General features: G+C 42.5%; 2 protein-coding genes across 9 annotated transcripts in view; one reads left to right on the top strand and one right to left on the bottom strand.

Moving 5' to 3' along the window:
- Nucleotides 1–17,528, top strand: part of minar2 (membrane integral NOTCH2 associated receptor 2) — a 37,015-nt gene that overhangs the window by 701 nt on the left and 18,786 nt on the right. For 2 of the 7 annotated variants that reach the window (XM_086096014.1, XM_086096008.1), the window contains exons 2-4: nucleotides 1,872–3,044; nucleotides 3,115–3,171; nucleotides 15,719–15,896. In XM_086096014.1, coding sequence (XP_085952140.1) covers nucleotides 15,750–15,896 — 147 coding nt within the window. In that variant the 5' untranslated portion in view covers nucleotides 1,872–3,044; nucleotides 3,115–3,171; nucleotides 15,719–15,749. Of the gene's footprint in view, nucleotides 1–1,871; nucleotides 3,045–3,114; nucleotides 3,172–7,239; nucleotides 9,584–15,718; nucleotides 15,897–17,528 lie in introns of those variants that run through there. The other 5 variants (XM_086096010.1, XM_086096009.1, XM_086096012.1 and 2 more) reach the window with 5 other exon arrangements.
- On the bottom strand, nucleotides 314–17,418 carry LOC147162343 (uncharacterized). Of its 2 annotated transcripts, XR_015097201.1 has the most exons (3): nucleotides 17,146–17,418; nucleotides 736–5,916; nucleotides 314–552 (listed from the first exon to the last, which is right to left on the bottom strand). XR_015097201.1 is itself a non-coding variant. In XM_086096015.1 (2 exons), the coding sequence occupies exons 1-2, from the start codon at nucleotides 17,154–17,156 to the stop codon at nucleotides 5,346–5,348; spliced, it is 582 nt and encodes a 193-aa protein (XP_085952141.1). In that variant the 5' UTR covers nucleotides 17,157–17,418; the 3' UTR covers nucleotides 314–5,345. The 2 variants fall into 2 exon arrangements, 1 of the variants encoding a protein (XP_085952141.1); XM_086096015.1 differs by having other exon boundaries at nucleotides 314–5,916.

Below are 17,528 nucleotides of genomic sequence, written 5' to 3'. Positions count from 1 at the left end.
CAATGTATTGTGTGTGATCAAAGAGATTTCATCACATCCAGGAAACACTTTCTAAATTGATTAGTCCAAACTAATGTACTAATGTTAATGTAGAATAATTATATGATGTATCTGTTAATCTAATTAGGTCTGTAACTTTAGCTTGATTTAACAAGTGTTTGTGCAAATACAAAATCAATGTAGAAAAAAATGCATAAAAAAACTAATAAATAGTCAGATGAAAGCCAAAACATTTATTATTATTGAACTTTATTGAAAATGGCATATTTAATACATTAAAGTGCAACATTGAAAAAATAAAATAAAAAGACAAAGCTGCAGTGCCATCATAACTCGATTCATTAAAAATGTTCAACAATTAAATTTATTCACAGTTGTAGTTCCAAAACAGGACAGAAAATATAATTTGTACATAACACAACAATGAAAATGTTTGTTGCAGTTTCAAAATGGTATCAACATCATTTGTACACAAATGTCAACAATAACAATGGAAAAACTTCAGTTGGAAAGGCCAAAATTGGACAGAAAATGCCATCAATAGTACACAATCTTCAACAATGAAAAAACGGTTTCACAGTTGTAGAGCCAAAACAGGAACAAAAATGGCATCATGTCCAACAATGCAATAAATACATTTTCAAACACACAAAACAACAAACAGTTAATCATTAGCAGTGCAGCATCTCTGCTCAAAGAGATTGTTTTTCAGATTGAGTGAGACAGTTTACTTACATCCAGTTCCTTAGCCGTTGCCGAAATGGTGAATTTGGTACCACTCGAAGCCAGGCACACACCACTTGCGGTCTTTTTTTCACTTCTTCTGCTTGTCTTGTTGGGTAAACTATAGCGCCCCCCATTTCCGGTGGAAGCCAAAATAGACATTACATTTGACAAAATCAATTAAATCATGTTCGTTCAATGCATCAAAAACACATACACATTTAACATCCACCACAAACACTGTGACTTTAGCTGAATAAATCATGTTGATTCAAGGAACGTAAATGAATTGGGTAGCATCTACAACATTTCTTTTTGGAGACTGAAGACCTGGTATTTCTCATTTTTCAGTATATATATATCAAATTATTTGAAATTGCTATCCCACAATGAAAATCACATTTTAAAAAACAATGAAGTGCTCAGACCTTACATAGATAGTAATTGTTAAGATCTCACAAGACATAAATTGAGATACTATTAAACTGAATATATACAAATCATCTTTTATATGTTAGTTTATTGGGAGGTGGCTGTCCCAACTTCTAACTCCTAAATTTCAATTAATGAAAAGAACATTTAGATGATTTTTGCCAATTTTCTGATTATTGTATTTGGGGCGACATGGCTCAGTGAGTGGTTGTCTCACATCTGTGAGATTGTGGGTTCATGTCCTTGGGCAAGATACTGAACCAATGGATCAGGCAGCGCCCTGCATGGCAGCAGTCGGGCATTGGTGTGTGAATGGGTGAATGTGAGGCATTGTAAAGAGCTTTGGGCACCATATGGTGTAGTTAAAAGCACTATATAAAAAGCAGTCCATTTACCAATAAATCTTTTTGGTTGCTTTTAATTGTATGGTGAAATATTTAGATTGATTTTGTAGATTATTTTTTCAAATTAGGGGGAAATTGGGAAAACACATTGATTCAAAATATAACACACATTGTTTAATTGAAGATACTTAGACACACACCTGAAAACACTTACTTACAAAATTGAAATCAATCAGCCCACTACAAAAAAGACTTTGCAAGCATGGACCACATATATACATGTGTTTGGTGGGATGGAGCAGTTGTCTATGTGTTGTTGTGTGTGTTGAGTAAAACAATCCACAATATCCACAATATTTGTTTTCGTTACAGAGAATCTTGGACATGGATGGAGCTGCCCAGCCTCATGAATGTATTTACATTGACTAGGCTGGATTCAACCTCAGCAAAAACAGACAACAGGGATGAAATATAATGTGCATGTCCTGGGTCAGCATGGGGGAAATTTCTTAGATGCACTTTATGATGCAGTGGTACAAGATAGACCAGAGCAGCCCAGGTTTGTTGTTGTCGACTGGGATGTTAGTTTCCATCGGGCTGCTCTTGTCTAAAGCTGGTTCACCAACCATGATCAATATGAGCTTGTGTACTTGTCCCCTTACTCACCATTTCTAAATCCCATAGAAAGGGCTTGTGGAGACATTGAGGTATAAGGTCAATTTAGGGATGGATTTGGCGCACACAGGGGAATATTTTCCCTGATGTTTAGCTAGGGGAGACATTGTTTGTGATGTTGATGAGATCTTGTGGCCAGGCTCCAACAGACGCCAGGATCCATAAGCCCACATGCACACAGTTGTGTTTTCCTGTTTACAGTAGTGCAGTTTGTTTTAATTTTGCTTTAACTGAATTGACTTCACTGGAAAAGACACTACTGTAAAGTAATGGTTTTGTATTGAGTATTTCAGCTTTTGGTTGTTGTGAAAAAGTGCCTTCTGTGGAAGTGAATTACAAAAAGTGAAAAAGAAAGACTGCTTTTTTTAAATATAAAGTAGACTAGTGCGGTGCTGCTGATCTGAGAGCATATTCACATGATGCAAGTGGGTCTCATTTTGTCATCAGTGGACCCTGGGGGGCTGTGTTCGCCTTGTCAGGGCAAGGTCGATGGCTCTGGAGGTTCTCATGCATGCCAGATCCACCACACCAGCAGCTACTGAAACTCAAAAATAATTTGCTTCTCCCACTGGTCACTGAATCAGTGGAGGTTGGCGTTTGTAGATCTCACTCTGCTTCATCTATCTTTCCTTCCTTCCTTCCTTCCTTCCTCTGGTCTCTTCATGTCTCCCTAATCCTGTTGGAATTCAGATGTTGTTATCTGGGGTTGGTGAAAGATTCTGGATTTGTAACTGTGTGGATGAAGGGTGATGCCTGATTGGTGTTGGATTTCACTTTGCTCCATCTTTCCTTCTTTTGATCCTTCCTCCGGTCTCCTGACAACTTCACGACTGGTGGAACTCTAAAGTATCCGGTTAAGGTGAAGGTCAGGTATGTTGTTCTTTTGCTTAAACTAATACCAAAGGGTCTAAAACTGAATGCAACTAATGTCTAACTGTAGGAGCCGACTACCGGAGCGAGTGAAACGGAGCAAGTATGCGATTAAATTACGGAATTGGTGAGTTGTGTTTACATAGCTTTCCCTCCCATTGTTTGAATTATCTAGCCAGTAATGTTGTCCAGTCCCCCCATTCATTTGAATGCGTAAGCCTTGCCTAGCGTAGCCGCTACCTGGCTGTTCGTTGTGGTTAGTCGCGTGTTGTCTTCTTTTCCATCTGGCTTTTCCCTTCAGGGGTCGCCACAGAGAATCAGTTGCCTCCATCTAACCCTGTCCTCTGCATTCTCTGCTCTCACACCAACTACCTTCATGTCCTCTTTTTTTTCTTCTTTTCTTTTTTCCTGAGAGAGCTCAGTATTGTTCATTCAGTAATTTTACCGATTCGACATGTCATCATCATTGCTCTCTCTCTCTTTTTTCCTTTATTTTTGTATGTGCGTGAGAATGTGCATGTGTGGGTGTGTGTGTGCATGTGAGTGTGTACTCATTTATTCACCTAAAATCTATTAAAAATCCTGTACCATTCACCTAAACCGAATACTTCAGAATCCAGCTAGAGTCGTGAGGTTGACAGGAGACCCGAGCAAGGATCAAACCACCCTAGAGGCCCACCCGCCTCGAACCGCGTCGCCGGGCCCGGAGCGACAGACCGCGCCGCCCCGGACACCAGGGAGAGCACCGCAACGCATTACCCCCCAAGAGACCCAGGGAACGGCCAAGACGCAGCCGCCACCCAGCAGCCAACAGAGGGGCAGAGCCGCCCACGCTCAGCACCTATAGCGTTAACCCACTGGCATGCAGTGATTCCGAATATTAACCCTTAGTGCCCATTGGAAGTGAATCTTGAGGAGTTGATGACTGTAAGGTGTAATTTGATGTAGTCTGCTCGATCCTGCTGGCAGCAACTGGGTTCCTGACTATAAAAACACAACCATTAGTTACAAATTGCCAAATACAGAAACAGCAATATGAGTTATCGCGATGTGGTGGCAGAATTAAGTAACCAGATTTAGATTAAAAGATTCTATATACGTAGACAATGTTTCTATAAATTTTGATATTTGGTTTTTATTCGAGGCATATATTTTTTCCATTAAAATCTGATTTATGAGGAGGTTAGACCATTGGTCGATATTCAGCGTTTGTTTATTTTTCCAGTTAACAAGAATTGTTATTTTTTGCGATAGTAAGGGCTACCAGTGTTGTTAGGTCACCTAGCAAACACAAGTTTGGAGATAAAGTTATCCTACAGTCCAAGATAGCGGAAAGTTTTTCTAAGACTTTAGTCCAGAAATACATAACCGAAGTGCATAACCATAAAGCATGAAAATAAGTGTCTGTAGTGTTTTGTAAACACTAGAGACAAATGTCGGAGTCAGAGAATCCCATTTTCTTCATCATATATTGAGTAATGTATGTTCTATGAATAATTTTAGATTGGATATGTTGTAAATTTGTGTGTTTTGTCATTTTAAATACGTTTTCACAAACTTGAATCCAAAAGTCAGATTCCGGAGCTATAGACAAGTCTGTCTCCCATTTCGAGATGGGTAAATACATTTGATCAGTATATGAAAGTAACTTATATATTTTTGAGAGTTTTTTTGTTGTTGTCGGAGAAAGATTGGTAATATCTTTAGCTAAAACAGGCGGTTGGAGCGTATCCCGAAGTGTTGGAATTTGTTTCTTTATCATACTTTTAACTTGCAGATAATGTAAAAAATTTCAGTTTTTAATTTTTTTATTTTTGGAGCAAGGATGTATATGATGTAAACATATTATCTGAGAAAAGATGGTGGAGATGTGTAATTCCTTTCTGCTCCCACCACGATTGATTGTTAAGTTGGGGTTATGCCATATGGGAGAAAGCCCGCATTTGAGATATAGTTATGTATTTATATTATATTTGTAATAAAGCCTAAACATAATAAGTATTCATATTTTAGGTTTTATAACCACATATACAGTATATGTATACATCTAATAATCAAACAAAGTTTAGTTCCACCAATGCCAATTAGAACAGCCAGTGAGTGGAGTTGGGATTCCGGAATAGTCATCGCCATCGCCATCGATGTACAGTATCAACGACTATCGTAGTCCCTTTACCCTCCTGTCTATTTTGTCTCATTATAGGAAACAGTACCTTTCGCCGCTCATTAATCTCTCTCGGGAATTGGTCATTCAATTCCGAAAGAGGTCCCTTTAAGCTCCTGTCCTTTACTTTTAACAAATTATTTCTGTTTAAAATGCTCAAACTTAGCGATAATAGGACAGGGTTTGTTGCCCCTACAGGCTCCAAGCCGATGTACACAGTGAAAAGAGATATTATTTACCGTCTCCTGAGGAATTTGTAACGATGTCGTCATAAATGTTTTTATCTCGGATATGCCTGAGAATATTAAATTCTCCCACATGCTACGGGATTGGACATCCAGAACAGTTTCTTTTAGCGTTTTATTCTTCTTTTTAATCGTTTCCAACTCGGCTGAAACAGCCGCGAGTGAAGAGCGTAACTCGGCATTATCTCGTTGGAGGTCACTTAGCTGTTGGCCGACGAATTCCAAACTCACCTTTAATTCCTTAACGTCCTCGCGGATGAGGCAGAGGATGTCTAGTTCTTTATTTATGGAGTCCAGCATACTGACCGAAATGTCCGTAGTAGCTAGATCATCCGTGTCCGTCGCTGAGTCATTTTTTCTCTTTTTGGAAGGTTTCTCGAAGGAAGGATCCTCCATCGCGCAGCTGTAAAAGTAATGGTCGATGAAACATTTGAGGTCCTCCACACTGGGTGGTATTCCAAATCTGCCGGATGAAAGAGAGAAGAGAAAAGCCAAGTTATATGGTGGTTAAATTCTGATTTGGTTTAGCATAATAGAGCTAGTTCTATCTTAGTAGCAGGGCGCCGCCATGTTGGGTGTTCCCGGTCTCGCTGTAGGTCTCGCGATAGTCACAGCATCTCGCGATAGGTCTCTCTCGTGTCGGCAGGTCTATGTCCTCTTTAACTACATCCATAAATCTCCTCTTTGGTCTTCCTCTAGACCTTCTGCCTGACATTTGGAAACTCAGCATCCTTCTGCCAATATACCCACTATCTCTCCTCTGGACATGTCCAAACCATCTCAGTCTGGCCTATCTGACTTTATCTCAAAAGCCTCTAACATGTTCTGTCCCTCTGATGTACTAATTCCTGATTCTATCCATCCTGGTCACTCCCAAAGTGAACCTCAGCATCTTCATCTCTGCCACCTCCAGCTCTACCTGTCTTTTTTAAATTTTATTATTATTATTATTATTTTTAGAGAGAGCTCAGTATTGTTCATTCGGTAATTTTACCGATTCGACATGTCATCATCATTGCTCTCTCTCTTTTTTATTTATTTATTTTTTATTTTTATTTTGTATGTGCGTGAGTATGTGCATGTGTGTGTGTATGTGTGTGAGTGTGTACTCATTAGTTCACCTAAAACCTATTAAAAATCTCATACCGTTCACCTAAACCGAATACTTCAGAATCCAGCTAGAGTCGTGAGGTTGTCAGGAGACCCGAGGAAGTATCAAAGAAAAGAAAGGAAAGTGAAATCAAGCACCAACTAGACATTACCTACTCCCCACCGGGTTACCAACCAGAGTCTTTTACCAACCCCAGAAACATCTAAATTCCAACAAATGAGAGAGACCTCAAGAGACCAAAGGAGAGACTGAGGAAAGGAAGGAAAGATAGATGAAGCAGAGTGAGATCCACAGACATCAGCTTCCACCAATTCAACGACCAGAGGAAGAAGCAGATAGTGTTTGAATTTCGATAGATCCTGATGTGGTGGATCTGGCATGCATGAAAACCTCCACCAAAGAGGGGAACCGTCGACCCCGGCCAGGACAGAGCAAGCACAACCCCCCAGGGCCCCCAAGGCCCCCAAGGCCACGGCAGCGCCAAGGGACAACCCCCGGGCCCCACAGCGGCCACTGGCCGGAGAGCAAACCCAGGAGCGCCCCCCACCCCAACACGGCCCGCGCAGGCCCACCAGGCATCCCACCGGCCCACAGCCCCTGCTCCCCCCACGACCCCCCGCCCCCCATCCACTCCCGCCACCCACCACAACCCAGCCCCAGTCGCCCCCAGGCCCCCAAACCCCCAGACACCCCCCCACCCAGCCATCCGCGCCCTCCCCACCTCCAGCCGCGTGGTGGGACGGAACACTGGGGGCAGAAGGAGAGATGGGAGCACCGGGGGACGGGCGGCACCCGCGAACCCCAGGTCTTTTCCTCAGTGGCACTCTCTCCAGACCAAACAACATTGCTGGTCTCACCACAGTTTTATAAACCTTTCCTTTCATTTTCATTTTAGCTGAAAATCACACATTACACCTGACACTTTTCTTCACCCGTTCCAGCCTGCCTGCACACGTTTCTTCACTTATTTTCCACACTCTCCATTGCTCTGGACTGTTGACCCTAAATACTTAAACTCCTCCACCCTTGGTCTCTTCTCCCTGTAACCTCACTCTTCCACCTTGGTCCCTCCCATTCACACACAGATACTCAGTCTTGCTACGACTAACCTTCATTCCCCTCCTTTACAAGGCAAACCTCCACGCCTCGAGCTTTTCCTCCACCTGTTCCCTGCTCTCAATACAGATCACAATGTCATCTGCAATTATCATAGTCCATGGAGATTCCTGTCTAAAATAATCTGTCATCCTGTCCATTACCATAGTGAACAAGAAGGGGCTCAGAGCTGATCCCTGATGTAGTCCTACCTCCACTTTGAACTCCTCCGTCACACCTACAGCACACCTCACCGCTGTCTTACAGTCCTCATACAAGTCCTTTCCTTACAATTCTACTGCCACCTCTCCTAGACACTTCCATACTTCCACAGGAATATCATCAGGACCAAGTGCCTTTCCACCCTTCATTCTCTTCAATGCCCTTCTCACTTCATCCTTACTAATCTTTGCTACTTCCTGGTCCACAACAGTCATGTCTTCTCTTCATTCTCTCTCATTTTCCTCATTCATTAACTCTTCAAAGTACTTTTTCCATCTTCTCATCACACTATCTGGCATCTGTCAACAAACTTCCATCCTTATCCTTTATTACCCTAACCTGCTGCACGTCCTTCCCATCTTTGTCTCTTTGCCTTGCCAACCTGTATAGATCAGTCTCTCCCTCCTTACTGTCCAACCTAGCTTACAAGTCATCGTAAGCCCTTTGTTTAGCCTTTGCCACTACTTTTACTCTTGTCTACTTTCTTCAGTCCTCTCAGTGTCGCACATCTTCTTAGCTAACCTCTTTCACTGGATCCACTTCTGCACCTCCTCATTCCACCACCAAGTCTTCTTATCTCCTTTCTTTCCAGATGACACACCAAGGACTGTCCTACCTATCTCCCTGAGCACATTTGCTGTAGTTGTAGTCATTTGGAAGCAACTCCTTTCTGAAAGTCATACAACACTCTTCCTTTTTCAGCTTCCACCATTTCGTCCTCTGCTCTGCCTTTGCCGTCTTTGTCTTCCTCACCACCAGAGTCATCCTACACACTACCATCCTATGCTGTCTGGCTACACTCTCACCTACCACTACTTTGCAGTCGCTGATCTCCTTCAGATTACACCATCTACACAAGATGTAGTCTACCTGTGTACTCCTATTTCCACTCTTGTAGGTCACCCTATGTTCCTGTCTCTTCTGTGAGAAAGTATTCACGACAGCCATTTCCATTCTTTTTGCAAAGTCAACCATCATCTGTCCTTCTGCGTTCCTCTCCTGGATACCAAATTTGCCCATCACCTCCTCATCACCTCTGTTTCCTGCACCAACGTGTCCATTAAAGTCTGCACCAATGACAACTCTCACTTCTAGGGATGCTCTGCATCATTTCATCAAGGTCCAACCAAAAGTTCTCCTTCTCCTCCAGCTCACATCCTACCTGTGGCGCATACCCACTAACAACATTGATCATCACACTTTCGATTTCTAGCTTCAGGCTCATCACTCTATCTGACACTCTTTTTACCTCCAAGACGTTCCTTACAATAAAGATGTGGTTAGTCGCGTGTGCCATGCGATATTTCTCTGAATATGATCCATCAAGTGAAATGCCATTAATAATTGTGTATTGCCGTGTGGTGAAGTTGGAATGTAATTGAAGTCCTTTAGAGCCCAATTTCTTGGTTATTTTTTCTTTTTGATATCAGAGTTACTTTGACTTTAATATAACAAATATTATATTTGCATATTTTTGTATTTAATATTTTTATACAATATTTGAACATTGAACAGTGAGATGCTGAGATTTATAATGCAGCTTGTGTTTGAATGTTTCATTGTGTACACCAGATTACTAATTGAACCTGCTTTTATGCAGGCCAAGTGTGATGGAAAGATATGAGTCTAATCTGGACTGAAACCTGGGGACTGTGCCCAAAGTTTGAACCAAAACTGAAGCTTCACTGCTCTGCTGTAGCTGGTAGGAGGCTGCATCTTCTTGCAGCTGGTCCCCTTTATGTTTTTGCCGTTGTAACTTTTCCACAGCCCATTCACTTATTGAACACATTCCCTTCCCAACTGTTGGGACTCTTTCTCTTGACACAAGTCCATCCATCCATTTTTCAAACCGCTTATCCTGTATGGCTGTAAATTGTAGAACTGCTGGGAACCACACATTCAACGTATCAGATCCAAACTTTCTAAAAGCATCGCCCTTTTGGCAAAAGTAAAACATTTTCTCAACCAGAAATAATTACACATTCTGTACTGCTCTAGTATTACTTTACTTAAATTATTGCTCAGAAGTTTGGGGAAACATGTCACGGTTCTGGTTCCGGGGGACCCAAATGCAGAAATAAGGATGAATGAGTTGATAAAGGTTTTTATTGGAGCAGGGGTGGATGGCCTGGAGGAGGGTTGTGGTCCGTTGGGTGCTGAGAGCTGGTTCTGGGTGGCGAGGCGCTCGCAGCATTCAAGGAGCGCGGGCAGGATGTCAGGCTGAAAACAAGGACGGAAATGCAGATCAGGATGAAAAGTCTAGGCTTACGTTAACTTTCAAAGGCGTGGCTGGATTTACGAACTCATTCAGGAGTTGTGACGATCTGGCGGTGTGGTGAGTCAGAGACCAGCTTAAGTAGAGTAGCTGATTGATTGGGAACACCTGTTGCTCGACTCCAATGCACCACACCTGGAAGCGCTCAAACACACACACACCCACACACCCACACACCCCCACACACAAACACCCCCCCCCCCCCCACGCCCCCACACACACAGGGGGCCGGGTCCGCAGACCTGACAAAACACCTACAAGACTTCATTCCAACCTCTGTTCCTGTTGCAAAAAAAGAGCTGGGGTCTATTTCACAAAGGTCATTTAAGCTCTCGGTCAGTTATCGTAATTATAGTAACATGTTCCATGAAACAAACCTGGTCGGTTGCAGGTTTTTCACAATGAATATCAGACCGTACATAAATATGCTGACGTTTCCGGACAGTTATCTTTTTGAGCGGTACCGTTTCACATCACAGTCCATCATCTACATACACAACTTAATCTGTCCTTATATTTGCAACATTACCAGCCGTAGTCATGCGCTCACTTCACAGCATTGTGCGTTGCACTCTGCTTTTTTCTTATAACCGTTTGAATTATGCTTTTATATTTCATCTTAAGTCAAGTGCGCTTTTCCCCCGCAGGATTGCACCGAAATGAAATGTATTAATGAGCTACCATTCAACAGGTTTCTCCTGTATTATTATTGTGATTGCAAAGAACTACATTTAAATGTACGCATTGACCCGACATCCGAGCAGCAACATTCTTCCACACCGCCTATAGGGAGCCGCTGCGGTGTTGCACTTTTTTTCTAAAAACATAAATTCGCATCACATCAAATTCGCCATATGATCACATTAAGATTTTCAGTTGAGAGGGGTAAAAAAAAATAAAAAATGCGAAAGCAGAGGGCGGTGCCGCGCACTGCATTTCCCCGTTGCCATGGTGACTCGACGAATCGGGGCTCTATTGAAGTGGACTTTTTAGTGTAGTGGCAACGCCAGGTGAAACTACTCTGCTTTGATATAACTACCTCAAATCAGCTGTCCTGGAGCCAAAAACGCAGAATTATTATTATAATTTTTTTTTGAAGAGCTCAATATTGTTAATTCGGTAATGTCATCATCATTGCTCTTTTTTTTCTTTCTTTTTTTTTAAATTTTGGATGTGTATGTGCGTGTGTGCGTGTGAGTGTGTGTGTATTCGTTACTTCACCAAAAACCTATTAAAAAATCCCATACCGTTCACCTAAACCGAACACCGCCGTCAGGAGACCCGAGGAAGGACCAAAGAAAAGAAAGGAAAGTGAAATCCAGCACCGACCAGACACCACCCACCGGGCGGTGTAGATTGAAATTGTTTATGTGGTAAGTCAGTTGTTGTTAGGTCACCTAGCAAACACAAGTTTGGCGATAAAGGTATCCTACAGTCCAAGATAGCGGAAAGTTTTTCTAAGACTTTAGTCCAGAAATACATACCCAGAGTGCATAACCATAAAGCATGAAAATAAGTGTCTGTAGTGTTTTGTAAACACTGGAGACAAATGTCGGAGTCTGAGAGTCCCATTTCTTCATCATATATTGAGTAATGTATGTTCTATGAATAATTTTAGATTGGATAAGTTGTAAATTTGTGTGTTTTGTCATTTTAAAAATGTTTTCACAAACTTGAATCCAAAAGTCAGATTCCGGAGCTATAGACAAGTCTGTCTCCCATTTCGAAATGGGTAAAGACGTTTTATCAGTATATGCAAGTAACTTATATATTTTTGAGAGTTTTTTTGTTGTTGTTGGAGAAAGCTTGGTAATATCTTTAGCTAAAACAGGCGGTTGGAGCGTACCCCGAAGTGTTGGAATTTGTTTCTTTATCATACTTTTAACTTGCAGATAATGTAAAAAATTTCCGTTTTTTATTTTGTATTTTTGGAGAAAGGATGTATATGATATAAACATATTATCTGAGAAGAGATGGTGGAGATGTGTAATTCCTTTCTGCTCCCACACACCTAAATAAAACGATTAGTTGTTAAGTTGAAAGTCGGGGTTATGCCATAGAGGAGAAAGCCCACAGGGCTCCACTTGGGCTTTTGTAATTTCTAGTGCCTTCCACCAGGCAGCCAGGGTGGCGGAAATCATTGGGTTTTTAAAACAATTATGTCGCTTAATCGATGTTGTAATAAAGAGTAAATCTAGAAGTCTGAAGTTATTACAATCTTTCTGTTCTAGTTCCAGCCAACAGTTAGTATCTCTGTTGGGTTGTGCCCATAAAATTATATATTGTAGCTGGTTAGCTATATAGTAGTGCATAAAATTTGGTGCCTCTAGACCTCCTTTGGATTTATTTTTCTGAAGAGTAGATAGACTAATCTTTGCTTTTTTTTTATTCCAGTAAAATTTTGTAACGGCTGAGTCCAACAACTGGAACCAGTTAGCCGTAGGTTTAAATGGAATCATTGAGAAAAAATAGTTTATTTTGGGTAAAACTTTCATTTTAATAGTGGCTATTCGTCCTATGAGAGAAATAGGAAGATTATTCCAGCGCTCCAAGTCACTATAAATGCTATCCAGAAGTGGAGTAAACTTTAAATTAATTAAATCAGTTAATTTAGGTGAGATTTTTATGCCTAAGTATTTTAAATTACCTATAGGAAATGAATAGTGTGGGTCCTGGCTTGCAGGGTTCCATGAATTTTCTGTAATAGGTAGAAGTGTTGATTTTGTCCAGTTAATAGAATAATCTGATAACTGTGAGAATTTAGTTATTAAGTTAAATACTTCCCTTAACGAAATAGCAGGCTTTTCTAAATAAAGTAAAATATCATCGGCATATAGATTAATTTTATGTTCTGTTACCCCAGAGTGAATTCCTTGAATTGACCCGAGGAAGAAGCAGATTGTGTCTGAGTTTCGATAGATGCTGGTGTGGTGGATCTGGCATGCATGAAAATCTCCACCAAAGAGGGGAGCCGTCGACCCCTGCCAGGACAGAGCAAGCGCAACGCCTCAGGGCCCCCCAGGCCGCAGCAGCGCCAAAGGACGACACCCGGGCCCCGCCAGGGCCACCGGCCGGAGAGCAAACCCCACCGGCAGGAGCGCTCCCAACCCCAACATGGCCCGCGCCCCCAATCCAACGCAGCAGGACGGGGCACTGCAGGCCCGCCAGGCACCCCACCGGTCCACAGCCCCCGCTAACCCCACGACTCCCCCGCCCGCCGTCTCACTCATCTCATCTGTATATACTACTGGATAGCCGATAGCCCATATATGCCCATGCAAGCCGTTGAAGCGACAGGGCGGCCATCTTACTCCTCCCATCTCGCGAGCAGACTAATGTATAAACAATAAATTGACTAATGTATAAACGATGAATTGCAAGGATTTTTAGGGACTTCATCTACGGTCCATAATATCATCAAAAGGTTCAGAGAATGTGAAGAAATCAATGCATGTAAGCCGAAAACCAACGTTGAATGCCTGTGAGGTTGGAGGTTCAAGGTTTTGGCCCGACACCAGCGAATATGAAATTGTACATAAATATTACAATCAATATATAATTAAGAAGTACTCGTGCAGGCCTGTCATCAGGTAATGCAGAACAATGAGTGTGTCGCAATATCACTTGCACACCTTGAAGGCGTTGAAATACAGAAGTCTTCAAAGTGATGCAATGTTGAGGTCGTCGTAACTTAGAATGAGCATCTACTCCTTGTCAACCAGGAGCAGAGGCTTACAGTTACAATGCACTCTCCTGCGTTCTGCAACCAAGATTTGCGGGCATAATTCTAAATCCAAAATTCTAAATCCAACCAACATTCTTTGCAAAAGTACACCATTAAAGTAGCACAAAAACTTGCATGACAAAAACATTCACAAGACAATCCAATGAGCATCAAAGAATTCACTCTGAATTATTTACTTTTTGTGACACCTAATTCCAAAAAGGTACCAGCTTTAACATGAGGTATAAGAGAAAAACATGAGAAGTTAGTGAAATATGTGAATTTGGTTAAACCAACATTCAACGCAGTAAGACCATTGACAATACCAAAATTAAGACATAACAGTGTTTTATTGTGTTTATGTTTTACGAGTAACAGTGGGTAACTTATGTGTACTTTTATGATGCAACAATTTGACCCTTAAATGGATTTCCAATGCAATTTCCAAACAAAATTATTCCCAAATATAAACAAAATGGAGATTGAATAGCATGCTGGACTTCCAAGTTCCACTGTAGTTATAATATATAATTTCCCTCTGCTCCATCTCACCTGCTCCCAATTTTAATGCACCACACACACTTGTATATACACTGGGTGGGGTCACATCCACGGTGTAGGGGTAGAGTTCGGCAATCGGCGAGCTGGCGAACTCAGTAACAGGGTTAGCTTTCACTAGGTACGCTGGCGTGACGGCCGGGACCTTTCCCCGCTGGGCCTGGGGTTCAAGGGTGCCGCCCGTCTGCCAGTGCTCCCATCTCCCCTTCCGCCCCCAGTGTTCCGCCCCACAACGAGGCTGGAGGTGGGCGCGGGTGCCCTCGCCGCGCCGCTGTCCGGCCCCTCTCCGGCCCCTCTCCGGCAACGATGCCTAGGTACGGGGGGTCCCCGGGGTTTGGGAGTCGGGGTTTGGAGGGCTGGCGGGGGTTGGGGTGGCGGCAGTGGCTTAGTAGGGGAGAGGGGTGGTACGGGTGTCTGGGGGTTTGGGGCGCCGGGGGCTGGGTTGTGGTGGGTGGCGGGGGCTGTGGGCCAGTGGGGTGCCGGGTGGACCTGCCGTGCCCCGTTCTGCTGCGTTGCGCTTGGGGCGCGTGCCGTGTTGGGGTGGGGGGCGCTCCTGGCTCCTGGGTTTGCTCTCCGGCCGGTGGCCCTTGCGGGGCCCGGGGGTTGTACCACACCAGCATCTACCGAAATTCAAACACAATCTGCTTCTTCCTCTGGTCATTGAATCGGTGGAGACTGATGTCTGTGGATCTCACTCTGCTTCATCTATCCTTCCTTCCTTTCCCCAGTCTTTCCTTTGGTCTCTTGAGGTCTCCCTAATTTGTTGGAATTTTGATATTTCTGGGGTTGGTGAAAGATTCTGGTTGGTAACCCGGTGGGTAGAAGGTGTTGGTCGGTGCTGGATTTCACTTTCCTTTCTTATCTTCCTCGGGTCTCCTGACAACTTCACGACTCTAGCTGGATTCTGAAGTATTCGGTTTAGGTGAACGGTATGGGATTTTTAATAGGTTTTAGGTGAATTAATGAGCACACACTCACACGCACATACATATATTCACACACACACACCTGCACTTGCACATACTCACGCACATACAAAAAAAAGAAAGAAAAAAGAAAAGAAAAAAAAGAGAGAGAGAGAGAACAATGATGATGACATGTCGAATCGGTAAGATTATCGAATGAACAATACTGAGCTCTCTCAAAAAAAAAATATTACACAATTACAGCACTTAGCTTTCTTTCTTTACATTATTTGCCTTTCACAGTGATCTGATCAGGTTACAAACACCTGCAAGTGATACAGGCTCATAAATACTGCTCCTCATTTATTATTACAGAGCACACCCTGTTACCCTACTGAAATCCACCATGCCGGCCGGGTTGGTTGAGGCTAAAGCTGACAAATATAAGGATATAGCCAGAATGGTCACCCCTGTTTTACCAAACAACAATCACCCACAGAAGTTCCTGATGCTGGATGTGAAGATGCTGCCGGGTACTAACAGGATGGTTCAGGTTGGAGCAGAAACTAGATTTGTCATTTAAAATAATACTTTCTGTTGTATGCTTGTTGGCTTGTGTTTGTGGTTTTGTCTTTGCTACATTGTGGGGCCCATACACGCATGCTTTTCCAGGTTTAACTACCATTTTGGGGACCAACTTGAAATTGTGGGGACATTTTGGTGGTCCCCACAAGTTCAGACCTCTTTTTGAGGGTCAAGACTTGGTTTTAGAGTTTAGGTTTGAATTGGGTTATGATTGAGGTTAGGGTAAGGAATGGGGGTTGGCAATCATTTTGGCACTCTTAACCAGTGTTGCTGCAGTTACCCTAAACAAGTAGTTAAGTTACTTTACTGATTACTTGATTTTAAAAGTAATTACATTTGATTACAAGTTACTTTAAAGGTCTCATATTATTCAACATGCTAAAATAGTTCTCAAATGTGTAAAAGACATATCTGTGGCATGCATTTGTCAAAATTGACTTTGGATCTAATATTTTTGCTGTCCCTAAATCAGCCAAAAAGCGCTCTGTTCAAAACAGCCTGTTTTAGGGGCATGTAATTTTTATGTAAATAGCTGCACCAGGCCACGCCTAGGCCATACCCTTCTCTCTCGAAGGGGCAGTGATTTCGGTCATGGTAGCCATGTGCTAATGTTGTGAATGGAAACAACTGGCCATGGGAGCAGAAGAAAAGAAAAATACAGACATGTCTTTTACACATTTGAGAACTATTTTAATATGTGGAAAAGTGGCATAACGTTTTACCATAAGAAAAAGTAGCATAACGTTACTACAGAGACTATGTTGTAACATTAGTTTGTGATTGTTTAGGCAACGGTTATTTTGCCGCAACGCCAAATCTCCCGCGAACGTTATTTTGCCGTGAATGTCTCTGATTTGCCGTGAATGCTTGTAGACATTTAGAAGCGGTTCTGAATAACACAAATGTGCGCATTTAAGCCACTGCGCTGTCGCAACGTGCAAGCCATCTTGTCGAGACCACTTAGCGGCCAGTTAGCATCACAAAGTCATGTCAACTAGGTGGCAGATTCTATCTTGACAAAATAATATGCAACCGCTTCATATTATCCAACCACCGTCTGCTTTATCATATCTGACCTCTTGTAACCAAACAACCTTCACACGACAAATGTAGCTCCCACTTTAGGCACTACAAATACACCAGTAATATGGTAGAAAGTGCACATCTTCTATTAGAAAGGATAGGAAGGAAGGCAAAATCAAAAATGTTAAACTTACATCCCTCCCATTTGCAGACGTGTCTCACTGTTGGGACAGATCCATTATGTTTAAACGTGTTGCAAATCCAGCTCTGAACAGGCTTTCACTAACAAAACAGTCCTTTGAGAACTGATGTCGGTACACGTCCTTCAAAAATAAAATGAATCCAATGTCTTCTCAAAGACTTGGGACGAAGGAAGCAACCACTTTTTCCTGGTCATTGTTTCCCCTCTCCAAGGAGCATTTGCGAGCAAGGAGAGAAAAAGAAAGAAGCAGCCAGCTTCTCGAATTTCAGTGGCCGTGACCAACCTTTACCAGAGATGGTGCCACTAATCCGAAGGGGCTCGGTCGAGTGCACTTCGTGTCTTTTTGAAGTCACTAAGTCACGGAAGTTTAATCTG

The sequence above is a fragment of the Leptonotus elevatus genome, chromosome 15 (genome assembly GCF_054856555.1).
Source record: "Leptonotus elevatus isolate MCC_2025b chromosome 15, RoL_Lele_1.0, whole genome shotgun sequence".
NCBI classification, from domain to species: Eukaryota; Metazoa; Chordata; class Actinopteri; order Syngnathiformes; family Syngnathidae; genus Leptonotus; species Leptonotus elevatus.
Note: the sequence above shows the minus strand (reverse complement) of the source record. Positions and strands in the feature narration are given on the sequence as shown.